Below are 27,554 nucleotides of genomic sequence, written 5' to 3'. Positions count from 1 at the left end.
CTTATAAAAGTACAGAATCTGAAAAACAACGTTGTGATCCCACCAGGTGAGAAGCAGCTGCCATGTTTTACGCCGTAAATTGGAATATTCTGAAGCGGCAAAATGAATCGATACTCTTGAGAGAATACGGTGGGACATATCATGTTCAAAACCCAGTCTAAACAAAACAAAAGGAATATCACATGAAATTAAGGTGTGAAAAGGTGCCATGAATGTTTTATGCCATCCAGCCACTGACATAAAGGATATAAATATTGTATGCAAAGAGAAAATTCCCCTGTTTGAAGTCTTGCGAGTAAAGACAGTGAGAAAGAAAAGGAGGGGAAGCAGGTAATTACCAGCAGAGATGCTCTTTGACGGATTATTATATTAAAGCAGGAGGAGGATCAACCAAACACAGCTAACCTTTGTAAAAGTGCTGGTCTCCACCTATCAGTGACAGGAACATTAGAACCTCAGACGCCACTTCCACTTGACAAACATACACAGCCAGCACCGGGTCCCCAGGCTGAAAACAAGGAGAAAACCAGACAGCCGTGAAGCCAGAGCTCCTGAAAAACTCAGTCAGTGTTACTTTTCAGTTGACTTGCTTATACCTGTTTGGAGCACTGTGTAAAATCTAATTACATATAAGCTCTTTTAAGGAAGCGCAGAACTCCGAAACTCTTTTTACAAGGGAATATTGCAGATCAGCTGTTTGAGGATTCATATTTCCCTTTAAACGTGACTTGTTTTGTTCTTTAAATGTTCTTCTGAAGAAAGAATGTTTACTAGACTCAATAGTAATACTGTACTAGTATTACTGACATCCATAACAGCTGCTGTGTAATAGACTACACCCCACTACCTTATTTTTACTTTTTTATTGTAGGTATTTTTTAAACCTAGACCTGTTTTTCTTTATTGGAGTTTTATTTATTGCACTTATTCTTTATCCATTTTAATTTTGTACTCGTATTTTAGTTCCTACATATAAGATTATTTTGCACATTTATGTTTTTTTTACGATTGTTGTTTTAATCTCATTTTGCCACCAGTCCCAAACACTTCCACTTGTATTGCAGCTGTAGCAGGATAACATGATAAATGATTCACTTACTAGAAAATGAAGACCCTCACTAGTTCCCTACAAGGACTACATTTTCACTGAGTCTTGGGCCATTAATGCTACCACTGAGCTGAGAAATGTGGACTTTAGAAGGATATGAATAAAAAAAAGTCAGTTTTCCTGGGATCCTGAGGGTTTGGAGCCTCCTCTCTCCTTGCCCCGGGGTAGGCTATCATCTCCAGTGACACTAGAGAGAGGCCAGACCCCACCCTGCTCCACCTCTGCATGGCTGGAGGATATAAGGGATGAGAGCAGTGTTGGTAGAGGAGGTCTGCTACTAGATGGCCCAGTCTCTCAGGTCCAGCTTCCTCTTTGATCACCAGCCGCCGACCTCCATGTCTCCAAAACAAGGAGCCAGGGGACCGAGAACACGCCACTGAGCTGTATCTCCTCCCTGCATCCCTTGTTCCCCCCAAACCTGAAAAAAGGGTTAATTGTATTTAACAATATGCTCTCTAACCCCCCCCTCTCCATCACCACCACCCTCCCCTCCTTGATTAGAATTAGAATCACATCTGGCGCCATGTTCTGTCCCTCATTACTGCTGAATCTCATTACAACCGGCTCCCGTGGGTTTTTAAACACACTTTTCGCTTTCTTCTGCCTCTTGCTCATCTCATCTGCCTCACCACTCCTTCTCTTCTGCGTTTACATTAGCGGAAGTTCTCATCTGAGAGAATGACTGAGCACCTCCACCCTCCTCCTCATCCCCCCCCCAGAGCTTGGAAATTGTTTTACAGTGCCAATTAAAGTAGGCATGTTGAGTTTTTTTTTTTTTTTCGAAGTATGTATTATTCAGGGTGTATTATTTGTTGCACTCAAAAAAAGAAGAAAAAGCCCTCACTAAAATAGGACCAGCAGAGTAAGTTCCACTTACTTGCTATAAAAACTACACCAAAGGTTTGGAAATACAGTCAACATAAGGAAAATGAAGGAGCTTATTTATGGTGCCCTGAAGTCCTACTGAATAATAAAAACCTCCACATATAACCACATTTTAAACTTTGTTTCTTTGTATCCTTGTGCAAACACTGTCTGACTGGGAATTCATTTTAGAGAAGGAGAAAATAAAGAAATCAGTAAAGTTTGAGTCCAAACTGTTTTACCTTAGTAAAATATTAATTTTGAAGCATGGCATGGAGAAGTGTTTTCTCTGTGCACTGAGGAAATGAGAGTTTGAACGTATAATCAAAGTCTTTTATTTGCACTTTCAAGATGCCAATATAAACCAATAAAAAAATGGGAACAAATAAAAAAACATGAACGTGAAATAAACACGTATCAGTGATGTCTGACAAAAGTGGACCCCGTGACCCAGCGGGGGGGCTCTGAAGGTCGCAGGGAGACCCTGAGGTTCCTCCGATCATACGGCTCTAGATCATCGGCGAGTCGCAGAGAGTGCAGGGCGCCTGCAGAATCTTCTTTATCCACTCTGGATCTGCAGGCAGAGAAACAAGTAATGTTTTACTGGTCAAAGGTTTAAGTTTGGAAATAATTACGAAGGCTTTCAAATTTTACAACCAAATCATTTAGCTAGAAAGCAGAAGGCTTAAATACTAGTTTACTACTAGTATACTAAACTATATTTACTAAATATTAAATAAATAAAATTAGTTTACTCAGCCACAAAACACTTTGAGTTGCTTAAGGAGATTCTTCTGATGTCAGATCGCAGTGCAGGCAAAACAGTGCAAACAACTCTGACAGTAACCAGACCAGCCGTCTTCCTCTATAAATTTCCAGCAGGTATGAATATACAGCAAATATTCTTTACATATCATTTGTGTGCCAACTTAATGTTATTCCTTTGTAGGGCACTGTCAGGAGTTAGAAGTAGACAGCAGAAGTCACTAATAAAATGATGTAACTGAGAAAAACGACATTAGGGGATTCAGTGTGACAGTGAGTGATCCTCATACTAATGATGACAGCTTCAGTAGTGAAGCCAGCACCTGATAATGATCATTATTTTTAACACCCCTCCCTTTATATAGCTGTAACAAACATTTATATAACCAGTGCATATGTCTGCATGGTTTTCCTTACCTAGGATTTTATACAGTTAAAATTAATAACCACCCACCATGGTTTAAAACCCAAACACAGAAGAGCACAAACATCGGTAAATTGTTTTGAGACGGAAGCTGGGATGATGTTGATTTTGACAGATGCCAAAACTGCACAGACCCGTCAGCGTTTAGCTCAGATAGGCTGGAATGACCAGGAGAGCCGTGCCTCAGGCGCTCAGGCAGAAATCGGCATGCAAGAAGCAGCCAGATGAAGCCAATCCTCAAACCCCGGGTAGAGCACAGTGTTTTTCTCTCCCAGCTCTAACAGCTGCAATAGCTGGCACTGGACCTGTTGTTTCACTCGCTGGGTTTGAAGCGCCAAAGAAAACTATGGGACTTTGTGATAATTCAACAACTTTTCTTTTTTTTTTTTAAATCTAATGTTAATAACTGCTTTACAATACTGCTATTAGTATGCAGCAATGTGTAAATGTAGGTTTTATAAGTTGAGATTCAATAAAACATTTAAGTATTGGCCAAAATAACCACAGAAATGACTGACATGTTTAATCAAAGGTCTCAATATTGATTTGTCAACCCTACTCTTTCCCTTTATGAAGTGGTCATGTGCATGAATATATATAAAAAGCTGATATAGATACGTTTCTATCTTTCCATCTTTATGGCCAAGAAATTTTATTCATCTTGGAAAAATCTTTTTTGAAGATAAATCCCAAAACTGTAACCAACCATTCTGAGAATTTGACCCCTTGAAACTAAAGCTGTATCTGCCACATAAAAACCATGCAATAAATTCACAAACAAAAAATAAATACCAAAAGAAAATATGATAAAAAACATAGGATAATGTGTAGCAGAAATATGTTTTATCTTTCTCTTTCTATTAATTGTATTGTGACATCTTTTAGGGGTGGGGGTCCTAATACCCAGGCTGTATTTGTCCATGTGTGTTGATGATTCTACTGAGTCACACTGGACCAAACTGAATGAGTCACACGAAGATAATTTACTCCTGCACCAGTGCTCACAATGCCCAGGCTATAGTGAAAACTTTAAACCTGTCATAAATTCAAAATGTGGTATAATGAGACAGAAGTGACAGAAATTTCTTCTAGATAAAACTTTGCTCTCTGACCAGTGACTCAACTGCTGACAGTAAATGCAGCACTTGGAAAAATAGACGGCAAATCAGACACAAAAGTTAAAAACAATATAAAAAAAAAAAAAACTAAATAACAAAACTAATTTCTACTATCTTTTGTGTTTTTGAGTTAGGTTTTCCACTGACTTGAAATCCAAAATATCAAGCGGTGATCTGAGTGCCAGAGCGGGATGAAGGCTGGCGTTGAAGGTGACAGGAGGAGATGGCTGATCGAGAGCGTGCCTGTGAAATGGAGGTGGAGAGAGATGGAAAGTGGCGCTTACCCTCAGGCTCTGGCAGTCTGGCGATGCTATCCAGCAGGAGGCAACGTCTGAACGTCAGCGTCTGGCAGGCCTGGTATGACAACACACACCTGGAGGAGAGCGGGAGAAAGGCATTAGAGAGCTGGCTGGCAGGGACAGAGACATGCATGCACATGCACGCACGCATGCACACACACACACACACACACACGTACAAAAGTGGAGCAGAAACAGCAGTGAGGTACAAGTGACGGGCACTGATTTTCCTCTCAGTGCCCACCAGAGGCACCGTGTTCTAGCTAGCGAGAAGCAGGAGAAATGTTTGACAGACGATATTTATGAGATGATGAGAGTGGCGCATGGGTAAATATCAAGAGGTGGGAGGCTTGATTACTGCTCTGTGAAGATAAATAAACCGTCAAAGAAGACATTTGGCATTAAGATCCAATTCATGTCCCGACTCTTAGGTTCAACGCTGACATCTGAACCAGCAACGCGCCCACGCTTTCTGTGAGGCTAAAGCTAATAAATAAAGGAAAAAGTCTTTAGTGGATTAGATTTGAACTTGTGGAAGTTAGTTGAGAAATTAAGAATGATCGGTGTATACCTGAGCCACATGTGGCCGTTTTTACACACAGCCTGTTTGTGGTCTGTGAAGGGCAGCACGGCCTGACACAGGCTGCAGCGCTCCGAAAACGTCTGCTTGTTCATCTTCTTCTTGATGTGGCCAATCAGGACCTGAGAAGGATGGTACACACACACACACACACACACACACACACACACACACACACACACACACACACACACACACACACACACACACACACACACACACACACACACAAACATCCAGGGGGTGTAAGTGAAAGCAAATACAAGTCTAAATCCTCCTCCACCATTTACAGTGGTAGAGAAGAATTTAGTGAAGAGTTTAGTGTCCATCTGAAATACTAACATCATACTGCTGACCAGAGGTACTGGTAGTACAAAGGTCCATTTTATGACAACAGTTTGCAGAGGACCCATTATTGTTTTAGTGTGTGTTTAAAGTAACCAGGTTACGGCTTGCTTTCTGGAATTAAATAATTTCCCAAGTGTCTTGGAAATGAGAAACCTATTTTCCATAATCGGTGTAGGAGATTAGAGAAACACGATTTCAGCCAGGTAGATTTCTCCCACTGAAAACGCTAATATCTCTGCTGTGTGTATGTGTAATTAAGTTTGTAACCAGCTTTTAACAAGATCACATGTGCGTGACAAAAGGCTATCGATGGAAAGCAATGGCAATGTTGCAATGTTTAAATCAAAGTCTAACTAATACTAACACACTGCCCAGTAGATTTTTATTTATAATTAATTTATAATAATGTGGTCTGAGGAGCACATTACAGCACAGCTTCAACATGTTGATAGAGTATAATATTTCATTAGAAATGCTATCAGCGTTTACCTCGCTTCCCTGTGATCAGGGCAAATAAAACAGCAGATCAGGACATTTGTGATCAGAAGCTAAAGTCAGAAATGATCACACAGTGGCTGTTTTACCTCTGAGGCTCTGTCGTTAGTGTCTTTGGCGAGGTACTCCACCAGGCCGCAGGTGGGTATGCTGATATTCTGAGCTATCCAGGTGTTGAGGTACACCACCCCCAACACCTTCTTCATGTGTTCTCTCATTAGGTGGGTCTCTACAGCATTGATCCAAGCCTGCACCTCTGCCAGCTGCTCCTTCTGACTGTCCTTCTCCTGTTTTACTCCACCAGACACTCCTTCCTCTTGTGCAGCTTCGTCTTCATCCTCTCCGTCCTCCTCATCCCGTATGAACACCTTGTTCCCCCCGTGTGTAGGTTTCCAGCGGTGATCGGTAAGAGGCGCCTGTAGTGACTGGTAAAGTATGCGCACCAAAAAGAGCTTAAAGCGCCACAGATAAGGTGAATCCAGTTCCTGGATCTTTTGATCAAGCTCCTCCTGAAGTGATGCAGGGATGCATTTGTTTTTCAAAATTTGCCACCTCAGAAGATCAAGCAGGTCGGCCATCCTGTATAAGTTCTGTGAGACAGACTTGAGCAGCAGTGCTGCTGCTGTTTCTGGTGATTTCAGGGTCACAAAGTGAACCTGGTAAGTCCTGTTAACAGGATGATAGCTGTCCACCATACCCTGTGTGCTGACCATCGCAATATAAGCTCCATTACAGCTCACTGCAATCCCGTGTATCCGCCTGTCTGCTAGGTTTTCAGGTCGCAACATATCCTCTTGCTTAAAAATCAAACTGTTTTCTGTAAATGTTGGCGTCAGCTTTTTGATCCACCCATCTATGGAACAGGTGTACACTGCAACGCCGTGTTGACTGACCGCTACTGAGATCACGGGTAGTGAGTGCAGTCCCGCCACGTGGGAGTTGTGCACATTTAGTCCTGCTGGTGAAATCATGAGCAGACACCAAAAGACGTAGCAGCCACGTGAGGCGACGATGAGGCTGCAGCTGGATCTGTGTATTGGGTGGATCATTGGGACACATTTGATGTTTTCCACAGCAATCTCGTCGCACTCCTTCCAGAGAATGACGGGGTGACGGAGGGTGAAGTAGCCCTTAACTCCCGACAAGCTGACAGGCATGATCTTGACGGGTCCCACCTCACTGCCAACAATCAGGCCACTCATCCGGCGATCTGCGTTTTCATATTCCCACCATGCCAAGTCACTGGGTCTAGTCACGCCTGATTCGATGATGTCGTAAAACACAACATCTGTCCCGTTTACAAAGGGCAACACAAACTTCCACAACACAAGGTCACCGTTTTCCATTAAAACAGCCAGGAGGACCATCTCCACGTCTATGCAGGTGTTGTCTGGCTGAACCTGTTTGATTGTGTAAACGCTCGACCACTCCATTCTCAGAGGGGTCTGCATACGGAAACGCCGCTGCAGCTCCTCAAAGTCAAGAAGGTTTTCCTGTGGCGGCTTGTTGTCTTTTTTGGTGTAGCCTCGCTGCTTTAGCCTCTCACCGTACTTTTTGGTGAGGTCGACTAGCATGTTCCACTCTAGACGCTTGTGGCTGTTATGAATAGTAAGTCTGTGATTTAGTGTTAGGCAAGCAAGCAGACAGCGCCCGCTTATATCACAACCTAACGGAGACCAGCTGGCATATTTGATTCCTTTGTGTCCTTCTAAAGATGGGTTCATCACTCTGTCTCCTAAAAAAACTTGTCTGACAGTGGGGTCTGGATGTGTAGAGAACTTCTCAATCGCTTGAGCTAGATGTTCTGCTGGTCCAACCTAAAAAGTTAAAAAGACAAATGAAAGAAATAATTAGATTAAATAGTCAGGCTGCACTTAAAGGAAGTCTGAAAGTATTTTTTAACATAAACACAAACTACATGTGCAACAGTATTTTGACTATAATGAAGTCAGTGCTGACAAATTCCTAAATAAATCATTTTACATTTGACAACTTGAACAAAACACATTAGTTCAAGTACTTTGTGGATTACAGAAGAGTAATAAGATACACTCATCAGCCAGAATATTAAAACCAAACCAAACATTAGAAACAAATAACATTGCTTATCTTGGCATGGCACGGGCTGAAATATGTTAGTTAGCAAATGATTCTAGAAGCTGATCTGTGAGTATCTGAGCAACTCTGATCATGGTCAAATTGTGATGGCAAGATGATGGGGACACAGTATCTCCAATACGACAGGTCAGTACCTATCAAACGTGTTACAAAGAAGGACAACTGGTGAACTGACAACAGCCTCATGGAGATCCAAGGCTTATTACTGTGTATGGGAAGCAAAGGGTAGCCCGTCCACTCCAATCCTGTAGAAGAACTTCTGTAGCCCAAACTGCTGAAAATCCTAATGGTGGCCATGAATAACAGGTGTCACAACACAACGCATGACAGCTTGTTGTGTAACCACAGACCATCCGGAGCGTCCACTGCCGACAGCAGAACTGGACCGTTCTGACACAAACACAATATAGATCAGTGCATGACATAAGAAATAAATCATCACTGTCGAACATATTGGAACAACTAAATTACCTGGTATGGGTATTTCTTAAAGGCTCAATTTGTTTTTCTTTGTGTCTTAGATGCATATTTACACAAACACTGCAACTAGAATGAGGTTAACACAGCAAACAACTGCCGGTATAGCTGATAGAGCTGTAACATCAGGCAGATAGGACTTGATGCTGCCTCTAAAAGTCAAGTTGTGCTTTGAGTGCCGTTTTCTACTGCTCCCAACTCAGTAGCCCTTCTATTTACAGTCAGTTAATCAGATCTATAAATGACAGCAAGAAACCAACTTTACCCTTCTGTCACTGTGCCTAGTGGATTATAAAATTCAGCTCCAGCCAATATTTTATCTGCCAAGTGGATTTTTGGAGCAGAGACGAACCTATAAACAACATGTTTACACACCAGAGCAGCTGCGCGGAGACAGATTTACCGCAGCAAAATAGTTTTTCCACTTTCTCCTTTTATCAACATTTGTATTTCATCGCTTTAATGATCTTTCTTTCAGTTTAGCAAATAATAAAAACAGGAAAAAAACAAAACAAAAAGACATCATCACTGCCAGACTAATAGCACGCATATGAATATTAGCTAGATTGTGCTGCTAAGGCATGTTTACATGACTTGTACACAAATAGTAAGACGATTACAACAAGCTGCTATTTTGTAACTGCATATGTATTGTTGAGACACACTTGGTGCTTAACAGTGTTAAAGCTGCTGTCACTGCACCACAGATGGGAAAAGGGATGCTATCATTTGTCCATCCCTGCACCAAATAAAGCGAGCTTAACACAATCACATACCATAACGTCCAGACTTTTAGAGATACCCGCCACTTAAAACACTTGACCCTTGCTGTGCAGAATGATGTAGCCCACATGAGGGAAACAGTTTAATCTGCAAGCGTTTGTCATAATTTTGTGTTAAGATGTGGACAGACATAACACAGCATGACTCTGTGAGATCACAACTCATGTGGAGAAAGTTCATGGTGCAAAACAAAACCTGCACAACTGTAATGTGGAGACTTTGACATAATCTGAGAGTGGGGGTTTCACCAAACGACTTTTCCATCTGATAAACTCCTCCAGACAATGTCAGCTAGAGCTATTTATTAGCTAGAAGCAAAGAGATATTTTAATTCAGTAGGGGCAGAGGGAAGTCATATAGACATACTCCACAAACTACACTCATAGAGAACAAGTTGAAAATCCAAAAGTCTCCCTTTAAGATGCAACAGTAATCAAATAGCAGTGTTTGATTTAATGGCAACTTGACGATTTACATCTCAACAAAGCTGGTGTCCCACCGATCCCATTTTCTTATTGTCACCCGCTCAGATGATGTTTGAAGAGCATAAAAAGTATTATTGCAACAATTAGATCGACATTCAGGTGAATATAGCGTAGTGTCCAAACAGACAAAGGGATTCGCAGTTTTCTTCCCCTTCAACTATGACAGTCTAAATAATAAACTATTCTGCCTCTGTAGAGTTGAAGCTGTTCTGCAGCTCCGGCTGATTACTCTTTAACTTGGCTGACCTGAGATGACTGAGAAACAGCTCTGATTTTTCAGTAATGTTAGTAGAAGCTGAGGTGAGTTCATGAAAGTTTAATGAGAGTTAACTGATCCTGTAGCAGAGGCTAAGTGTGAAATGTGCAAACTGTTGGCACTCCCCTTGAACTGCTATGAAGGCTGCAGGCAGGGAAAGTGCACTAACGAGCTGAGCTGTCACAGGTTGTTATTGTTTCCTAATACAACATGTAGCTCTATGCAACGTGCAGAGTCTTTTCATTTAGAGCTTTTTGAACACAGTCGTCTTCTACTAAAACATCGGCAGGTCAATGCGCAAGCAGCAACAGGCTGAGCTCTTACTGCACCAGCGACACCTGCTAAGCTACAGTGCAACCTGCGTCCGGCGGCTTTACCCTGCGAAGTAAACAGATGCACATTTGTGCACATTTACCCGCAGTCTGTACGCTTCCGTCGGGACGGGGATGGACGTCCTGTGCAGCGTCAGGTCCTGTTTGTTGCTGTGGACATCGCACACCAGCTCCATCACCGACATGGAGCTGGTGGTGCACACAGCCAAGCGGTGATCCTGCGACCAAGCGAGCGGCTGCAGACCGCTGACCGGGGCCATGAGAGAGACGACGGGGTCCCGCTTAACCGCAACATCCTCTTGTCCCAAGAACTGATCATCCTCCGATTCAGGCTCGGTCTTGATGACTACATTTGCTGGATGTGAATCGGCCGAATCTGATGGACTGGCGGCCGCCATGTTTTCTGCGCGGAGGAACTGACGTCAGCGAGCGCGGGAGGAGAGGGAGGCGGGACATCCGCCGCCAAGTTAAATAGTGCGCTTATGTCAACAACAATAAGGTTTCCAAAATAATCATAACTTTAAATCAACATACCTGGTTCAACAAACTGTATTTGTACATGTAGTACCTAAACAAATATTTGAGTTATTATTTAAATTAGTATTTTTAATTTACAAATTATAGTTATTGTCCGGCATTATGGTCTAAAATATACTATGGGGTTTTCTATAAATGCTCATCTATTTGTGGGCATGAACAAAACTTCTCAGAACTTATTTAAATGCATTATAAATGTAATAAAAAGGGCACTTTTATTCAAGAGATTTTGGTCCTGTGACATTATTAAAAAATACAAATATGTATTTCTGTTTTTCTCCTAGTCAAGATGACACTGGAAACCAGTTACCACAGAATATACTACAAAACAGATCAACTTTTTTTAAATACAGTAAATGCTGTATTTTATTTATTACAGGTCTTTTGTATTAGAATGAATTATTTTCAGCAACATGTATACTCCTGCAACAAGGAAGAAATTTAAAAATTTAAAGTGTCTGGGACTCATTCAGCGCAGGTCAATAATAAGTCTCACAAGTAAACAGTGTTACATTTTGAGGGCTTGTAAGCCAAAAGGTTGCAAATCACTGATTTATTCCATATTGTAGTTGTGTCTTATTGTACAATAATTAAAATCAGCATCAGTTCCTATCACATAAATGACAGAGAACCTGTGACCTACATTTAGTAATCTTCATATAACCACCAGGATTTATAGGAGAGTAGATCACAATCACAATGAACATGTAAAACAGATGTATAACTACGAATCCACCCTATTAACAATCAGTACAATTTATCTTATATTTTACATTTTGTACACTATTTATCAACAGTTTGTTCATATCGACATAGCATCATAGTTACCAATAAGGATGAATAACAGTATCATATAATAAAACAGTGCATTGCATAATTGTATAAAATAGTTGTTATTGTAAATGTTTAAATTTTTATTATTATATATATTATTATATTTGACACAATTATTATAGTGTACAGCATGTGTGTGACCAAGCTACCAAAACTAGGAATAGTAACCATAATTCATAACAGTGCCATCCAGCCTTGGACAATGTGTCAGGACTCGCACGTCCATGTTTTAATTAGATTAGATTAGATGAAACTTTAATGATGTCCACAGGGAAATTTTGAAAACTGAGTGACACATTCATTCAAACACAGTTGGTCTGTGTTGAAACGGCTCTGACAGTCAACAATGACATATTCACCAGGAATAAGTCTAATCCCTGACAGGCACAACATCAGTCATTTCATTACCTGAGAGTGGTTTCTCATCACCAGGAAAGATCATTCATTGTCATATTTCATCCTTAATTAAGAAAAATATGAGTATCCCATCCACAGTTGATGGCTCAGATATATATCAGCGATGAGTCACTGGTCGCTCCTGGACTGGTCAAAGGTCAAACTGGTGCAGTCAGATGCAGAGCTGGTGAGTCCCAGGCAGACAGTGATTTGTTACAGCCCTCACATGAAAGCTCCTCTTGCAGTAGCTGCCTGACTCTCAGCAAGATGACAGCGGGTTTTCAACAGGCAGAGTTATTTGTCACAAAACAAATTGTTACAAATCTGTGAGACAAATACAGAATAGCACACCCACCGTGTTTTAATCTCGCGTTTTTCTGTCTTTTGTTTCGATAATCGAAATGAATAAATGAACGGGGACCATGATATGTTTCATTCTTAATGAAGCGTGTAGTAAATGAATATTTCACACACCTGCTGTGTGTCTTTTGGTGGGTTTTGACTGGGGACCCAATCCCAGTCCGGGGTGTGTGAATGTTGGATTAAACATTCATCAAACGCTGTCAGGAAAACTTTATCCTCTCCTGTCAGCCACACATAAAGATGGAAGCACAGGCCAAAGATGCCCACAGTTTGAACCTCAGCTACTGGTTTACTTAATCTGTAGGGGAATTATTAGGGCTGCACTGAAGCCATGTCTGAAGGCATATAGGTTGTGTAGTGCGGGTTTAAGGATGTGGATGGGGCCAGCTCAGGCCAATCCCCAGCATCTCTAATATCCACCTGTCTTCTTATTGCCTGCAGGGTCGTCCTCAGCCTCTCAACCCTCAGTAGACCATATCCTCTGCTGTTTGTTCGCTCCAAGTGTCAGTGGAGCCGCTTACATGTATCTTGTGAGGAAGCCTGCAGGGACGTTTTGATGCATGGTTCATCATACATGTTTTAATCACTCAGTCTCTCAGACATCTCCCAGGAGGAGGCTGCTCCAGCACATTACCAAGTACACACAATTAGTGATATAATCATGATGATGATAATGAAATGTATTTAGAGCATATCAGCATGCCTTATTCTGTTCAGGGAGACATTAGCAGGACTGCGGCCCTGGAAAAGGCTCAGCGCTCAGCCTCCTGGAGCTCTCCCTCTGGAGACTGGCAGAGCCCAGAAGGTTGTCACATCAGAGTTTAACAGTCATTGCAGTCGACTTGGCGCACCTTCTGCGCCGTCAACTGCGAAAGCCTCACCTGACAGGTGTTGCTCTTAATCAGTGCTCCTCTGCCCCCTTGTGCAGTCCTTTGGGCAGGAAGGGACGACGATGGCTCCCTTCCCCCTTTATACATCATGACAGCCTCTAACAGGCAATTCTGTGAGATGTGTTGCAATTCATAAACCAAAAAAGCAACAGCAAATCCTTAGCTATTGATATCATATCAATGGCATCAGTAAAAAACACAGTGGCATTTTATTTATTATTTATTTACCTGTTAAAGGTCGGAGTGATAAAATGTCAGGATCAGAAGGAGCACTTCAATTTAGGTACATGCTGTGAAGTGTTTGAACTGACTGTATAGGGCAGAAGGCAACCAGTGATTGCTGGTCAATAATAACACTGGAGGGCCACTGGTGTCTAGTAGTAGTGAGTAGTAGTGTGGGAGACAGCGCTTAGCAAAGGCAAAAGCTGGTCTTTGTTGGTTTAGTGGAGGTGATTCTTGGCTACTCCTAATATATACTCAGATTACAGTATCAACACACAAAATCAGAGCATGTCATAGACTGCCTGAGACCAGAGGAAAGTCATGAGTGATCCCCCTCATGCAAATTGAACATATTATTGTAATATTTGTCAGACATGAACATAACATGAAGTCAACATGTGAATGGTTTTCTTTTCCACTAAACAAATACTTCTCAAACTGACACTTTGTTTTGTGGATGATGCAGAGTAACGGCATGACTGGAAAGATACACTGCTCGTCTTTTAAATGAAAAATCAGTTAACCGGCCCACTTTTAGGATAGCTCTGCTTGTTTAGAAATGTCTGACAAAATGTTAAAACTCATAGGTAGCTCTTTTATTGTTATTGTTGTATTCAAATCTTCAATCTTCAAATAACACTTCTTTCTTTCGTTCTTTCTTCTGTTTTCTGTTTTTGTAGGAAATCATTGATGGGGAGACGTCTGTGAGCTGTTATCTTGCAAGGTAAGTAGATACAGTAGTTTAATTACCGCCTGTCTTATATTGAGTGGCTGCTAGATTTCTTCGGCCACTGCCAATAACAGCCTCAGGATGTTTTGCCGTTTGCTGGTGGCCAATTTTGCTTCAAATCAGACATTTTGACATGTCACAGTAGGAAAAGCAGAGAGGGTAATTAATAAGAACACACAAGCATCTTCAGAAGAGGACCATTGTTAACGTCATGAGTAGCACCTTATTTTGCTTGTTTGGCAAAATATAATGCTTCCATGTCTTTGGTTTACAGTGCATTGAGTCATGAATGGTCATGGTTGTTTTCTGGTTCACTATAACTTCATGTGGTTTGTGGTTTAGATTCATCCTGGGATCATTGCATAAATCCTTCTATCATATGCTTTCCAACCGTGTGAACCTTAACAATGTTTTACGTGTTGAAGCTTCGAGTCAATGTGAAACCATTTTGTCTTTATAAAAAAAAAAGTTAGGACAGAAATTTGTATTCTTAGTTTATGTATAGACTTTATAATGTGTGAAATGTGGGTTTGATTTCCACATGCTACGTGAATGACTGTATTAAAAAGTACACGTGTCAGACTACGATGTTTTGTTGTGCCTTTGGGCTCAATCTTTTTTTCCCTACATGTTATTTCTGTTATTTCTCAACCCAATTCGATGAGGTGCTTAGTCAGTAGACGTCTGATTGTACCAGCATCCTGGTTACAAACGGGGGTAGACTATATTGTCCATTAGTGTAGGTGACTGAGATATACTCACCCTGCACTATAAGCAGCTGCTTTAAACTCTAATGAATTTTGATTGGCATTTGAAACATACTAAGACCTGTAGGACTTTTTTATAACTACATTAAGTTTGTTTGGAATGATGACATTTGGCTGAGTCGACAACCTATGGTAAATGTGCATGATAATATTATCCACAGTACTCCTGTGTGTAAGGAATACCTGTGTTTGATCCAGGGATTATAGGTTTACTGTACAACATCCTGCCACTATACATTAGCTGGAATGTATGTTTACCTGAGGCCAAGCCCTAATCTGTAGGTTATTAAGGAAAACATGGAAACTGATTGTGTGGAACTCAGGAGGAAAACCAGCCTTTCTATTTATTCCCAGCGATAGTGGCTAAATTATTCATCCTGTGTGATGATTAATTAAAAAAGACCTCAGGTCCTGTGGCAGTTACAGGCTGCCGAGGCACACTGTGACATTCCAGTGTGACGTGCTGGATGTCTCTGCTTCTGCCTGCCCTCCTCCTGCTTTCGTGCACACATCTTTAGGGAAGACGCCCTTACACGTGTTACATGCCCACACTCAGCACTTTAACCCAATTCACAAATACATGAGGGGAAAAACCAGGGGCAGCTGTTCATGTGAATGCAGACCAGGGGTCAAGTCACTTTTTCAAATAGGTTTCATGGTTTTAACCTGTTTATGCTCTATAATATTTCACTCTGACATTATTCTGTAATATACTCTAATAAACTCGGGAATTGTTTTTCCCCTTGATGAAGCTGTCCAGGCCCAGAGGTAGCAAGGCAGCTCTAAATCATGATGCTCTGTCCACTGTACTTTACTGTTTCGGTAATATTAATGTAATAGCTTGTGTTAGTTTTGAAGAGTCACTCAGATCACCCTACCGCCTGTGTTACAGAGTATTCTGTGAACTATGAGATTCTGTGTTGTTTTTACATGTGCAACTGTAGCACAGTGATGTTGTGACAAATGTATAATATGTTGTCAAAGCCCAACAACTCTTCACCTCAACAGAATATCCAAGGTTTAAGTTTGATAGTTAATAAATACATCTGCTATTATTTTCAGTGTTCAGATCGTTTTGAAATAATTGTCAAATTGTTAACATGATTAGAAAAGTCTAAATTCTGACATGGATACTATGGTCACCGGTTTCTACTTCTGATGAAATAAAAATGGCTCAGGCTTTGTCTTTTTTAGCTATGTATGACTAATTCAGTCTGATTTAACGTCTATTCTGCAAAGAGGCCTGGGCAACATTGTTTCCTCTGTTTAATAGTGACTTACAGGAGTGGAATCATTTTTTTAAATTATTTTATGATGTTTAACTTATAATTTAAGTACTGTACCTTGGCGTGTAGTTAATGCATTCTTTAAATTCCACATTTATTCTGACTTTATAATAAACTTTAGCATCCCTGTGGCAAAGACACTACAAACTCAGTTTTATTTCACTAATATCATACTGGAGTTTGTTTATGTAACAGAAAAGACGCCAGTAACATTACAAAGGAGGCTAAAATGATATTCAGAGACACAGATGGACAATATGAAGACACAAATAAATGGTTACAGGTTGGTGTATGTAGTAGCAAGCTTGTGATCCAGCATAATCGTTATTGTGGTCAAATACAAACGGCTCCAGTAACGTGCCTTTTCACAAGATCTATCTTGATAATAGATTATTTGGATGACCTGTTCTCCACATAAATGCATTGAGTCTCTGAGTGGTGGTTAGTGCCAGACTCAGGTAGGCAGCGGCTGTTGCGTCCTCTGACCTAGTGTGGGCAGCTGGCAGAGGGTAGAACATGCCCTGTGGCAGTGCCAGGGGAAGGCCAGAAGGGCTGGGGTCCAGGACTGCTCTCGCCTATGCTCAGACCCTGCTAATGGACTGGGGTTTGAGCTGCCCATATGGCACTTGTGAGAAGAAATAGGACTCTAGAGGTTGGCACACCGAGTCACCAGGCAGTCTCCCGTTAGATATTGAACAGGACAGGGCCAGACCTGTGAAATCACCCCAGAACCACCAGGCATTATGAATGTGCTCACTGATGGGGATGGTGACACACCTGCACCAGAGGCTCCCATCTGCCCTAAGGACCATACTTCTGTTTTTTTTTTCCCCATTACAAATTTGACACTATTTCTCATTACTGCCAGTAACAATATTCAGAACTAGACTGTAGAAAAAACCAAAACTATGGAGCCCTCACTTACATTTCAGTTGACCTGGTTGACATAAACAGTTCAGGTTAATAAGCCTACAAGTTGAAGAACATCAACTAGTTCGAGGTCAAGTAAAGATGTCTTTGCCAGGATGTACGCAGTATTAGCCTGTGTAAAGGAGCTAGCCAGATAAACTGTGTGACCAATGAGGTGGACAGGGGGAAGGCAGTGTAGCCCACCAGCCCTCTCTGGCACCAGACCGACCTGGCTTCTCTCAGAGCTGCAAGGGGCCAGGGGAAGGAGAGCCACATGGGACTGGAGGAGAGAGGAAAGTGTTGCAGTGGTCTGCAGTGCTGTAGTGTTAACAAATGTGTTCACACATTGTATGTACTAAGATAATGCTTACCCTCTTGTATAACTCTGTGCTCCTTGCTGACTGTACCACACAAGCTGATGCAAACTGAACTAAAATTACCACTTCATGGTGACACTGGCAATTTGTACTGCAGACCTAAAAAGGGAGAAATGGCCAGGGTAATTACAGTCAGCGGAAAAATACAGTTTGGTGTTGCCCTGTCCTGCTTTTCCTAATACTCCATTAAAAAGTGAGGCCAGACAAACAGGTCATTCTTGCTAACTATCCCTCCCATCTCCTCTCTCTCCACCTCCAGCCTGTCTTCTTCCTTCTCCTCCTTCTTCCCCTTTCCACCACCCACCTCTCTGGATCTGGAACAAAAGCCACCTCCGCTGCTGCCACCTCCCCTCCCCATCTCCCGCTTTTCCATTTTATTGGTGACAGCTGCCGCGAAACAAACTCGCAGAGCGAGAGAAATGATGTGTCAGTGGAAGGTCCTTTAGCCTGTGCTGCTAATCTGTCACACGCCGTTTGTTGTTTACTGTTTCCTCCTGCTTGCCGACTGGCCGGCAGCGTGCGCCGCGCAGTAATGGCGACAGATGCTGACCCGCAGAAGTGTGAATCTTGCCGATTTCTCCCTGCTGTCAACCTGTAAATTACAGCTATCGGGAGTAATTAGACCCGATAAAACCCTTCCAAGCCTCACCCCCCCTTGACACACATACACACAGACGCACACAGCTCTGGCCTGTCAGTGACCTGAATGTGTGCCTTATTGAGGAAGAAGACTGCAGGCCCTGAGATGCTCTTCAAACAAATTTATAAAGCATGTACACCTTTGTCTTTGTCTTTACATTTAGTATACATAGTGTATGTAAAATTTCATTGTAGCGCCCCGTGTAAAAAATGTAACGCACTTAATAAGGCACAGTTAACGATTCTGACTCACATTTGGCTCAAAATCTGAAACCTTTCCCCAAACACTTTATGACTTTGAGGATGCTAAGATCGATGCTGGCAGCGGCTCTGAAGTTGCAGAGGTGAGTATGTCCGCAGTGAATTTTTCTTGGATGATTCTGTGGATGTTGCCAGTCGTCTTCTACTTATCCTCACTCAGGTTTTGCAGGGACTGCGGGATTCTAGGGACAACTAGAGAAGTCAGCATCGGGGCCACCTCTTCTTGCCCTGGCATCCATGTTTAGCCTGCAACCACCACGGTGGCCACCACTGCCAAGCATGCTCTTAAAAGCAAGGCCTATGCCCCTTTAAGTAACTCACGCGATACCAAAGGTCACACAGCCGGGTCTTGTCATCCTCTCCCCGATTCTCTGCCCTCTTCCTCATCCTCCTCCTTTTCCAAACCTCAGTGCCCACTTCCTGACCATCAGAGCCAATCACTTTCCACCCCTCACCTCCTCTGCCACCAATGCCGAGCGGCAATCTGTCACCCGGGCACTAGGAGATGCCACCCTGCCGGCTGCCTTCCGTACACTGCGGTAATGGCTTCTGGCAGTCCTAGAAAGATAAGTAACGGGCAAAAAGGCAGGAGAGCAGGATAAAGAGGGAGGGAGGGCCGAGGGCCAGAGAGGAGAAGACCCTCTCTCACATCCAAGCTGCCCCCATCTTGCCGCTGTTCGACCCTCCTCTCCCCCTTTCGCCTCACCCCGCTTTGGCCCGGTCGCTTTGCACGATACTTCAGTGAATAAATGAGTCGTTTTAATCCGACTGACAAGCTGGCATTGCCCAGCCCTGCCCTCCATCTGTACTGGCGGCCAGCGCAGCAGCAGGCCCCAGGCAGCCCGATGTGCCAATCCAACACACAGCTTATCCTGGCTGTAGCTTCAGGGACAGAAGGGTTAGAGCTCTATGCGGCAGCTACCCTCTCTACCAAAAGAGCTATTTATATAAGAAAGGGATTAGCCGGTGGAGGCTTTGATGAACTGGAAAAAAATATGAATTTGGTCCCATCTTGCCCGAGTGCAAGTTTGCAGTTTTAGTCTTTTTAAACGAAAACCGCAGTGCGCTGCATTTCCCTGTGATAAAAGACAACAGTGTGGATGTGGTATTTTATTGTACACCCATTCTCAAATCTGGTGTTTATTTATTGCTACAGCCGTAATGAGGTGATTAAGTTTTTGCCACAATAGTGCTTATCTCAGCAACAGATGACTGTGTTCACATTGCGACAGGAAAAAGTAGTAGTTTCATGTCCACTTGTCCGCACCAGGGAGGGGTTAATTTTGCTCTGTCATCCTTGGCACAGCGTGAGGCCAAGTGCACCATCACTCACGTGGTCCGCCGCCCCGACCGAAAAACCCACGGGGAGAGAAAAAACTTCACCGCGGGAGGTGCTAAACCCTCTGCTCCATTTCCTCTCACCACAAGCTCCTCTCCACTACCCTGGCCATGTGTCACCTCCAAGTAGTTTGGGAAGGGACCTGGTAACATTTGAGTGCCCAATTAAGCGCAGGGGCTCAGTCCGGGCCCCCCTCTGGGTTCCGTTCAGGCACGTCGCTGATGAGCGGGCTGCCATCTTCCCTGTGAACCACATACACATTCATATGTATACTCACTCCTCCCACCCTCTCGTTCTTTTTCATGCTCACTTCCCCCGTCTGTTCTGCCTCTTTTTCACACAAACACACTCTCTTCCCTGGTTAAAGATCCCCCACAGATCTGATTGCAGCTTATCTTTGGAACAGGAGGTTATGACTGTTTGATCCATGGCCGCTGAACTCGTTGCCAGTTATACACCGGGGCCTGGATGCTGCTTATTAACTGGAGGGGTCCTCCCACTGTGGCGCTGGGGATGCGAGGGCCCAGTGTTTTGCTGCTTCTGCTGAAAGATTAAGCACTGTTTTCTTAAATTAGCCTGCAAAACATGAGGCATAAACATAAAAGAAAATATTCTTTATCTGCAAGGTCAACTAGGTGCTCATTATCACCCAGATTGAATAATTACTGAACTTAAGAAGTGTAGAAAAAATAAAACAGCAACTCAGAGTTAGCGCAGTCAGGCCTTTTGAAGTGTTAAAGGACTGCTTATTCCCTTAACTGGAGTGAAAGAGCATCGCTGGATAATTTAGGTTACAGGCTCGGTGGTGACAGCTGGGCAGCATTGAAAGCCAACCAAATCGACATAAATCACTGACTTTTTTTTCAATAAGTAGGTTAATATCTCAGAATGGTGTTTAATGTTTTATTCAGCACAGAGGCAGAGACAGTGTAAAGGGACGGCAAGTGTTTTTGAATGCAGATGGGAGATACAGGGCTGGGCAGGGTTTGGCATCTCCCCACCGTCGCCTGCGAGCACACAGGCCCTGTTAAAGGAGTGCGGGAATGGTCCTCGCCCCTCTGGAGCCCACTCCATATTAAACAAGTGCTTTGTAAGTGTGCCCTGATTACTATTCATCACAAATAAATACTTAAGCATGAGAGCTTAGCACCCTGCTGCTTTACAGTTATCCATTATTTTTGTCACCTGGTTGTCCTTTTTCTGTCTCCTCCCCTCTCAACCTCCTTTTTCCCTTTGTGACTGAATGTTCTGGTGCCCTTCAACTCAGTAATGTGCTGGGAGGGAGCTGGTGGCTAGTGCCCACGTGCCAAACATCCCTGCTCGGTGACCCACATTCTCTGCCCTCACCTGAGGCCTTGCCCCAATAGGAGAGCAGGGCCAGAGGGTTTGTTGTGCTCTCTGTTCTTCCCGAGACAACGCCTTTTTTTCTAGTGTTTTCTACACTTTTCCACCTCCACACTCTTGGTTCTTCTTCTTTTGCACAAACATAGCAAACGCAGCCACGCAAACACCCCTCAAGTTCATACACACACTCAGTCCACTCCTGCTCCAAACATGGGGGCAAAAGTCCACTGCACCCTGTCCTCTACGGTGGGTTTTTGGAAGGTGATCCGATCCTTTTTCCTCTGCCACGATGCTTGGTGGGCTGGCTGGCTCCGATGCAACGCGGCGTGCGCTGGCGTGGACTCAGCCCGGGCCAGTGCGCTCAGAAGCTGATAAATTGCAGGCTAGATGCGGGGCGGCAGCCGGCAAGGAGCTCCGGCGAGCGGCCGTCACGCGCTATCACCGTCTGCTCATGTGATGGGGGAAATCGGAGAGACAGCGCTGACAACTTAATTTAACACCAGGTCTGGAGGAAGCCAGAGTGCCACTGTGCTGTGTATAATTGATAACTCTGCCACCCCTCAACACCTCGCCTCACCTTGTGCCCACCACACCTCAGCTCAGCATCTACACAAATCAGTGCTGGACACACTAGGTACAGATTTGCTTCTCTTATGTTATCATGGACTTTTCTTCTGTGCTACTAGTAGGATTGGGCAATGTTTGAAATTTGTAGTACTGGTGCCAATAGACAGTTTCAGTGCTGATACTAAGGTTTCAAAGAAAGTAATCTCCTCTTTCTGCCCTTTCCTTGGACCATATAAAACATTAACACTGGCATCCATACAAAACTTACTGGGACTTCATACCCACACACAGGTTTCAGGCATTATGCTGCAACCACACTATTACACAATATTTATTACACTCAGGTAGGACAAACAATCTCTGCCTCATCCACTCTCATGAGTGACTACGTTCCTGAAATTTCTCCTTGGGCCATGACGGTGAGTCGCTGCAGGGGTTTTATGCTTCCTGGATCTCCTTCACAGGCTGTTGGAGGATGCAGAGCAGGAGACTGGTTGACTGGTTATGCCTATTAATTACTAATACAAACTGCTAATTAGCAGACCAAACACTGGCATCTGTACAGTTTGTTTTCCCTGCAGCGATGATATTGAGTTCTAACACAAAGAGCCAGACCTGAGCTGCCTGACACGCATCAGAATCAAAGGGAATTTGCTGCTACGCATACTTAGAGCAGAGATCTTACACCAGAGAGGTCAAATAAAGGGCAGAACTAAATTATCTAACAATGACACTTGGTACTTGACCTACTATAAGATCAGCACAGGACAGAGGTGTTAAGAAACTAAGTGGCAGTACTTTTACATACTGTAAGTTATGGTACAACACGTTTATGCAACATTCGAGCAGGGCTTTGGAGAGGTACTTAGAGTATTATAGGCTCCATGTCTTTTATCTGACTGCTGTGGATTGGCTGTTGGTTGCAGATTCAAATTGTATGATTCATTTAAAATAAGCAGGAAAAAATCCTGCAACATCAAAATGTTAACCTTTAAATAAAAACTTTTTTTTAAATCTCGAAATCTGACATTATGTAAAAGTATATTGAAAGGGAAGTATAATAGATTTGAGAATTGTCTCCATCTGTGTCAGTGCAAGTAATGATAAATTCTGTTGATATTTTGAAATTAATTTTTACTTCAGTAACATTTTCAAATCAGTACTAACCAGTAGCCTACTACAAAAGCAGGTACTGAATCATGTTTACAAATAGTCAGCCGTGGAATCTTAGTAAAGATTCTGAAGTCACTGTGGGATGTGTTTATGAATTATCACACTTGCATGTTCAGCTATCGAAAGTACCTTTGACTATCCAGCCCCCGTGCCCCACCCAGCACTTCCCAGCCAAGACAAGATGCCACCCCACGTTTCTCACACACAAAAAATAAATGACTAATCGGCCACAAAGTGTCAGCCAGCCTTAATCCCCTTTTAATTTCCTTGTGGGGCCTGCGCCAGGGCTCTGGCTGCAGCGTGAAGCTGGCCGCTGATGGCAGTATGGCCGCGGTGACAGGCAGGCAGGCAGCACAGGCCTGGGGGTCTTTACTGGGATCCAAGCAAAGAAAATACAATAACCACACACTGCCACCACTGTTTGCCTTACACTTGAGCAGGATTTAGGTTTCCCCAGCACTCTGTCACAAGTATGTGTGTGCACACGTGCTACACACACTCACAATTGTCATGCAACCAGATTGTACTATGGACATATGCATGCTCTTTTTCTCTCTGCTTCTCTCGTGAGGGTGCACACTCACAAACACACACCTACATGCATATATTAAGTATGTGCTCTAGCACTCAAGCACACCCCTGGTAATACTACCCTAGATGAGGCTATTTATATCTTAATTTACACAGGTTGCTCTCAGTATAGAGGTCGTCGCCACACAGCTGCCCAATCTCTGGCAATGCCACAATGCTAGGAGTATTATCTCCGTTTGAAGAGCAATTTATTTTCTTCCCTCATTGCTGTTATTCAAAAGTAAAGGTCCTGTCATTAAAATGTATGCTTTCTCAATGCACCAGCACCAGGAAAGGGCAGCTGACGAAAGACATTCACTCCCCGTTCACGTAATGAAAGGCACAAAGGAAGACGAGGTGCAGGCAGGAGACCGCACATCTTTGTAACACATTTGCCCGAGAGGTGGGTTCAGTGAAACAAAATGGAGAAGGTTAACGTTATTCTAGCAGATGAAGGCATTTTTCATGACATTTACACACAGCTAGGATTTTTTCACTAGGAGCACCCTTATAACACCCGACTATGCAGTATATGAGCAGTGGCACATGCATTAAGTATACAAAATATTAAAAGAGCCTACTTGTTCCTAAAAGCACATACCCAGAGCAGAGCTATACACACTTTGTTAATGTGCTAAATTTGTACCAGTCACAGCAAAGACACGTTAAAATGGTTAACAAAGGGGACATTTACGAGATACAAATTGTAGAGCAGATGTGTGTGTCAGCAAATAAGCAGCAAGAACCTTGTGCAGAACCGTGGTATGGATTTTCTGCATTAATTAGTCAGAAACATGATTGTCTGTGTTAGTTAAGTGGACAAACTACAACATGCTTAAGCCACTAACACAAAAACACCACTAACACATTTATGAAACATTCATAGTGCTGTTGTTCAGCCTTCTTTATCAACTTCCAGTGGCTGCGAATTAGACCTGCCCAAACTTAATGAAGAACTTTGGACCATTAGGATGTCTGGTGTGAATGGCTTGGGTGTCTGTAGTATGTAGATAGCAACAGCTATATCTACAGTACGTGTAGGGTTATCGTCCTGCTGCATCACTCAACTTTTACTGACTTTCAAATCTTGACATTAACATATGGGAAACTTTGCTTAATTTTTTCCCTTAGTGATGAAACTGTCCAGGTCATGAGGCAGCAAAGCAGCCCCAAATCATAATGCTCCCTCCACCAGACTTTGTCATACTTTCTAACTTCCCATAAAGTTGGAAAGTACAAACTACACCACCTGTCTTCGTTTCGTGGATTGGACTCTGTGTTTGAAGTTTCCATATTTTTACTAACCAAGACACAGAACTGTGTTGTGTAACTTGGATATATATCTGACCATTGTTTAAGATATAATATTTTCATTTAAATTTCAAAAAAGTCCATACACATTTTCTTTTTAACGTATCCTTGTCACAATAGCTAAATATTAACAAACTTCAACAAATAAGTATCTGATTCTTTTTCTGCACTTATGTGCAGAAATTGGTTTTGTTTTACGTGATAATAACCAGAACATCTTTGGATTTTGAATGTTTTCTGCTGTTTTCTAAACCAAATGATATATCATTTGAATATTATTAATTATGTTGTTACTATTATTATTATTAAAATAATTGTTGTAAACTTGACGTCATTGGTTGGACAAAACAACCAACACCAAATTTAATTTAATTTAATAGATTTAAAGATGTCACCTTGACCTGGTCAAACTGATGACATTGCATTTTTAATGCATTTCAATCAATAAATGTTGACAGATCAGTCTGAAATAAAGATAATCATTAGTTGCAGTCCTGTGTGAATGTTTTTCATCTTTCCTCCTCTTACATTTATATTAAACGCATCTGCCGTTTGATTATAAATAAAGCCCTTTAAGTGGAAAAGAGAATATTCAAAGTGACTCTTCACACTGTCTGTAAGGCTTTTTCTAACTGCTAATTCTCACAGCAAAGATTTTCAGTCCAGTCTCATTTAAGGCTAATTCCTGTGTGGGTCTGGATGTTTGATCCCATTGCCCATCTGAAGTAATTAAAGGGTTATTAGTAAACAGATATTCACGCTCGCTCACTCTTGCCAACTGTTTCATGCCATCTGCTGCCGGCGCACGTGCTTTGACATTGGAAATATGCTGCTGAACCAACACGGGCGTTTGAACGCATAGGGAATGAACCAAGCTTTCATCAAGTCTAAACACAGTCAAACAGTGTCATCTTTGTGCCGGTGTCAGTGTGAGGGTGTGTGTGTGTGTGTGTGTGTGTGTGTCAAAGAATAACATACAAGGAAGAGCGGGAAAGTATAAACTCACTTATGCTAGTTTAAACCTGCTTGTTAATTTCAATCCCCTTTTAAGTGGCGCTACTTTTGCTACCAGCCAACCACTACTCTTATATCTCATCTCTGCAGCCCCCTCTTCTTTTTCTTCTCTCCCTGCCTCTGTCTCCTCCAGCTCCAGCTCTGCCCTCCTGTCTGTTTTTATCCTTTTTTTATTTTCAGTAATATAGAAGGGATTAACCCTGCTGGCCCCTCAGTGGTTACTGTTTCATTTTATTCTTATTAAAATCTTAAGAACCTACTTTATTATTCCTGTTTGATACTACCTCAATAATCCTCTGCCTGGCTGCGCGTGTGTGTGTGTGTGTGTGTTTGTGTGATTGTGTGGGTGTGTGTGGCATGCAGCCACAGACCCGTAGGTGTGCTGCTGCGTGATAGATGTGTGTGCTTGTGTTTGGGCTGGCAGGAAGTCCAGGACACATTACTACATTTTTATATTACTATTATTTAAATGTTATTTTTTTAATGTATTGTTTTTTATTTTAATCCCATTGAAGTGCAACATATAGATGCACAGCAATCATCCGCTGCGTCTGAAGTTGATCATTTTGCACATTTAAGGCTCTGACTATAGTGACAGAAGTGTCATAAAATGACATGTACATTTCAACTCATTGTCTCTCGTGTGTTTTTTTTATTTTTTTCTCTAATTCGCCACTTCTGACAGTTGTATTTTTTCCTTTAAGCGTTGAGATGGCTATTACCGCTGATGGGTCTCTTGTGTTTGCTGTGATCTTTCTAACAGCGAGCTGCATTGATTTTGTAAAACCTCTGATACATCTCAGACAGGAACTAGACAGTAGTGTTGTCACAGCAAAGCTTTGCTGGATCACGCAGTGATTTCTTTGCAGTTCCACTGACCCGGGGAGGTTTATTTAGAGCAGCAGTAAAGAGTGCCACTGTAAGGTGTCGTCTGTTGGTGTTTCATTACATCTACCGCTAAATATTAAAATTCAACCTCTATTTAACATCAGCTGAAAGATGGGAGAGGTGTTGATCAATCCAATTAGATTTTTCATTCATTTCTTGCATTGAATTTTCATTTCTTTTTCATTTAAATCTGCCTGGATGTCTGAAGTTTGGTGTATAGATTAATATCATTTGATTTAAATCTAAGGTGATGTTTTTGCCATATTTCTTTATTTATATATCTGCCATGGAGACATGATATGTCCTCATACTATAAAACTAGCTAGTGCCATTCCTTCTCTTGAGTTCTGACTGGTTTTGTGTCTTTTAAATTGCCGCAGTATTATAGTTTAAATAAGTATAAATAGCATTGTGTTAAATTGTCAATGACTAATGAAGATCTGTTGAAGCCTCTGCTCTATCAGCACAGTGTAAAAACGTTTTGTTTGACTTTTGCCTCAGATTTTTGACAAACCTCCTCGTTTCTTACAGACATATCAGACAGACTTCCTCACATGAAGCTAGCCGTCAATTACAAAATAAACCTTAAGCCTCGACTTACTGTGACACCGTTTTTTTTTTGCTTGAAGACAACTCTGTGAAACTCTAAGTACGAATTATAAAAAAGCCAAGAAGTGTGAGGGAA

General features: G+C 42.3%; 1 protein-coding gene across 1 annotated transcript; it reads right to left on the bottom strand.

Moving 5' to 3' along the window:
• Positions 1-2,317: 2,317 nt before the first annotated feature.
• Positions 2,318-10,856, bottom strand: gtf3c4 (general transcription factor IIIC, polypeptide 4). The gene is made up of 5 exons (XM_026340519.1): positions 10,536-10,856; positions 6,091-7,818; positions 5,150-5,280; positions 4,564-4,652; positions 2,318-2,546 (listed from the first exon to the last, which is right to left on the bottom strand). The coding sequence occupies exons 1-5, from the start codon at positions 10,848-10,850 to the stop codon at positions 2,482-2,484; spliced, it is 2,328 nt and encodes a 775-aa protein (XP_026196304.1). The 5' UTR covers positions 10,851-10,856; the 3' UTR covers positions 2,318-2,481.
• Between the last annotated feature and the right edge of the window lie 16,698 nt (positions 10,857-27,554).

The sequence above is a fragment of the Anabas testudineus genome, chromosome 22, assembly GCF_900324465.2.
Source record: "Anabas testudineus chromosome 22, fAnaTes1.2, whole genome shotgun sequence".
Classification (NCBI taxonomy): domain Eukaryota; kingdom Metazoa; phylum Chordata; class Actinopteri; order Anabantiformes; family Anabantidae; genus Anabas; species Anabas testudineus.
Note: the sequence above shows the minus strand (reverse complement) of the source record. Positions and strands in the feature narration are given on the sequence as shown.

Bases quoted from the DNA above. Each gene is read 5' to 3' on its own strand.
- gtf3c4 (XM_026340519.1), bottom strand. From the start codon at position 10,850: ATGGCGGCCGCCAGTCCATCAGATTCGGCCGATTCACATCCAGCAAAT. The intron at 5,281-6,090 runs GTAAAACAGCCA...CATCCTTCTCAG, and splicing joins CTAACGACAGAGCCTCAGAG to GTCCTGATTGGCCACATCAA. The intron at 2,547-4,563 runs GTAAGCGCCACT...CTCTGCCTGCAG, and splicing joins CAGACTGCCAGAGCCTGAGG to ATCCAGAGTGGATAAAGAAG.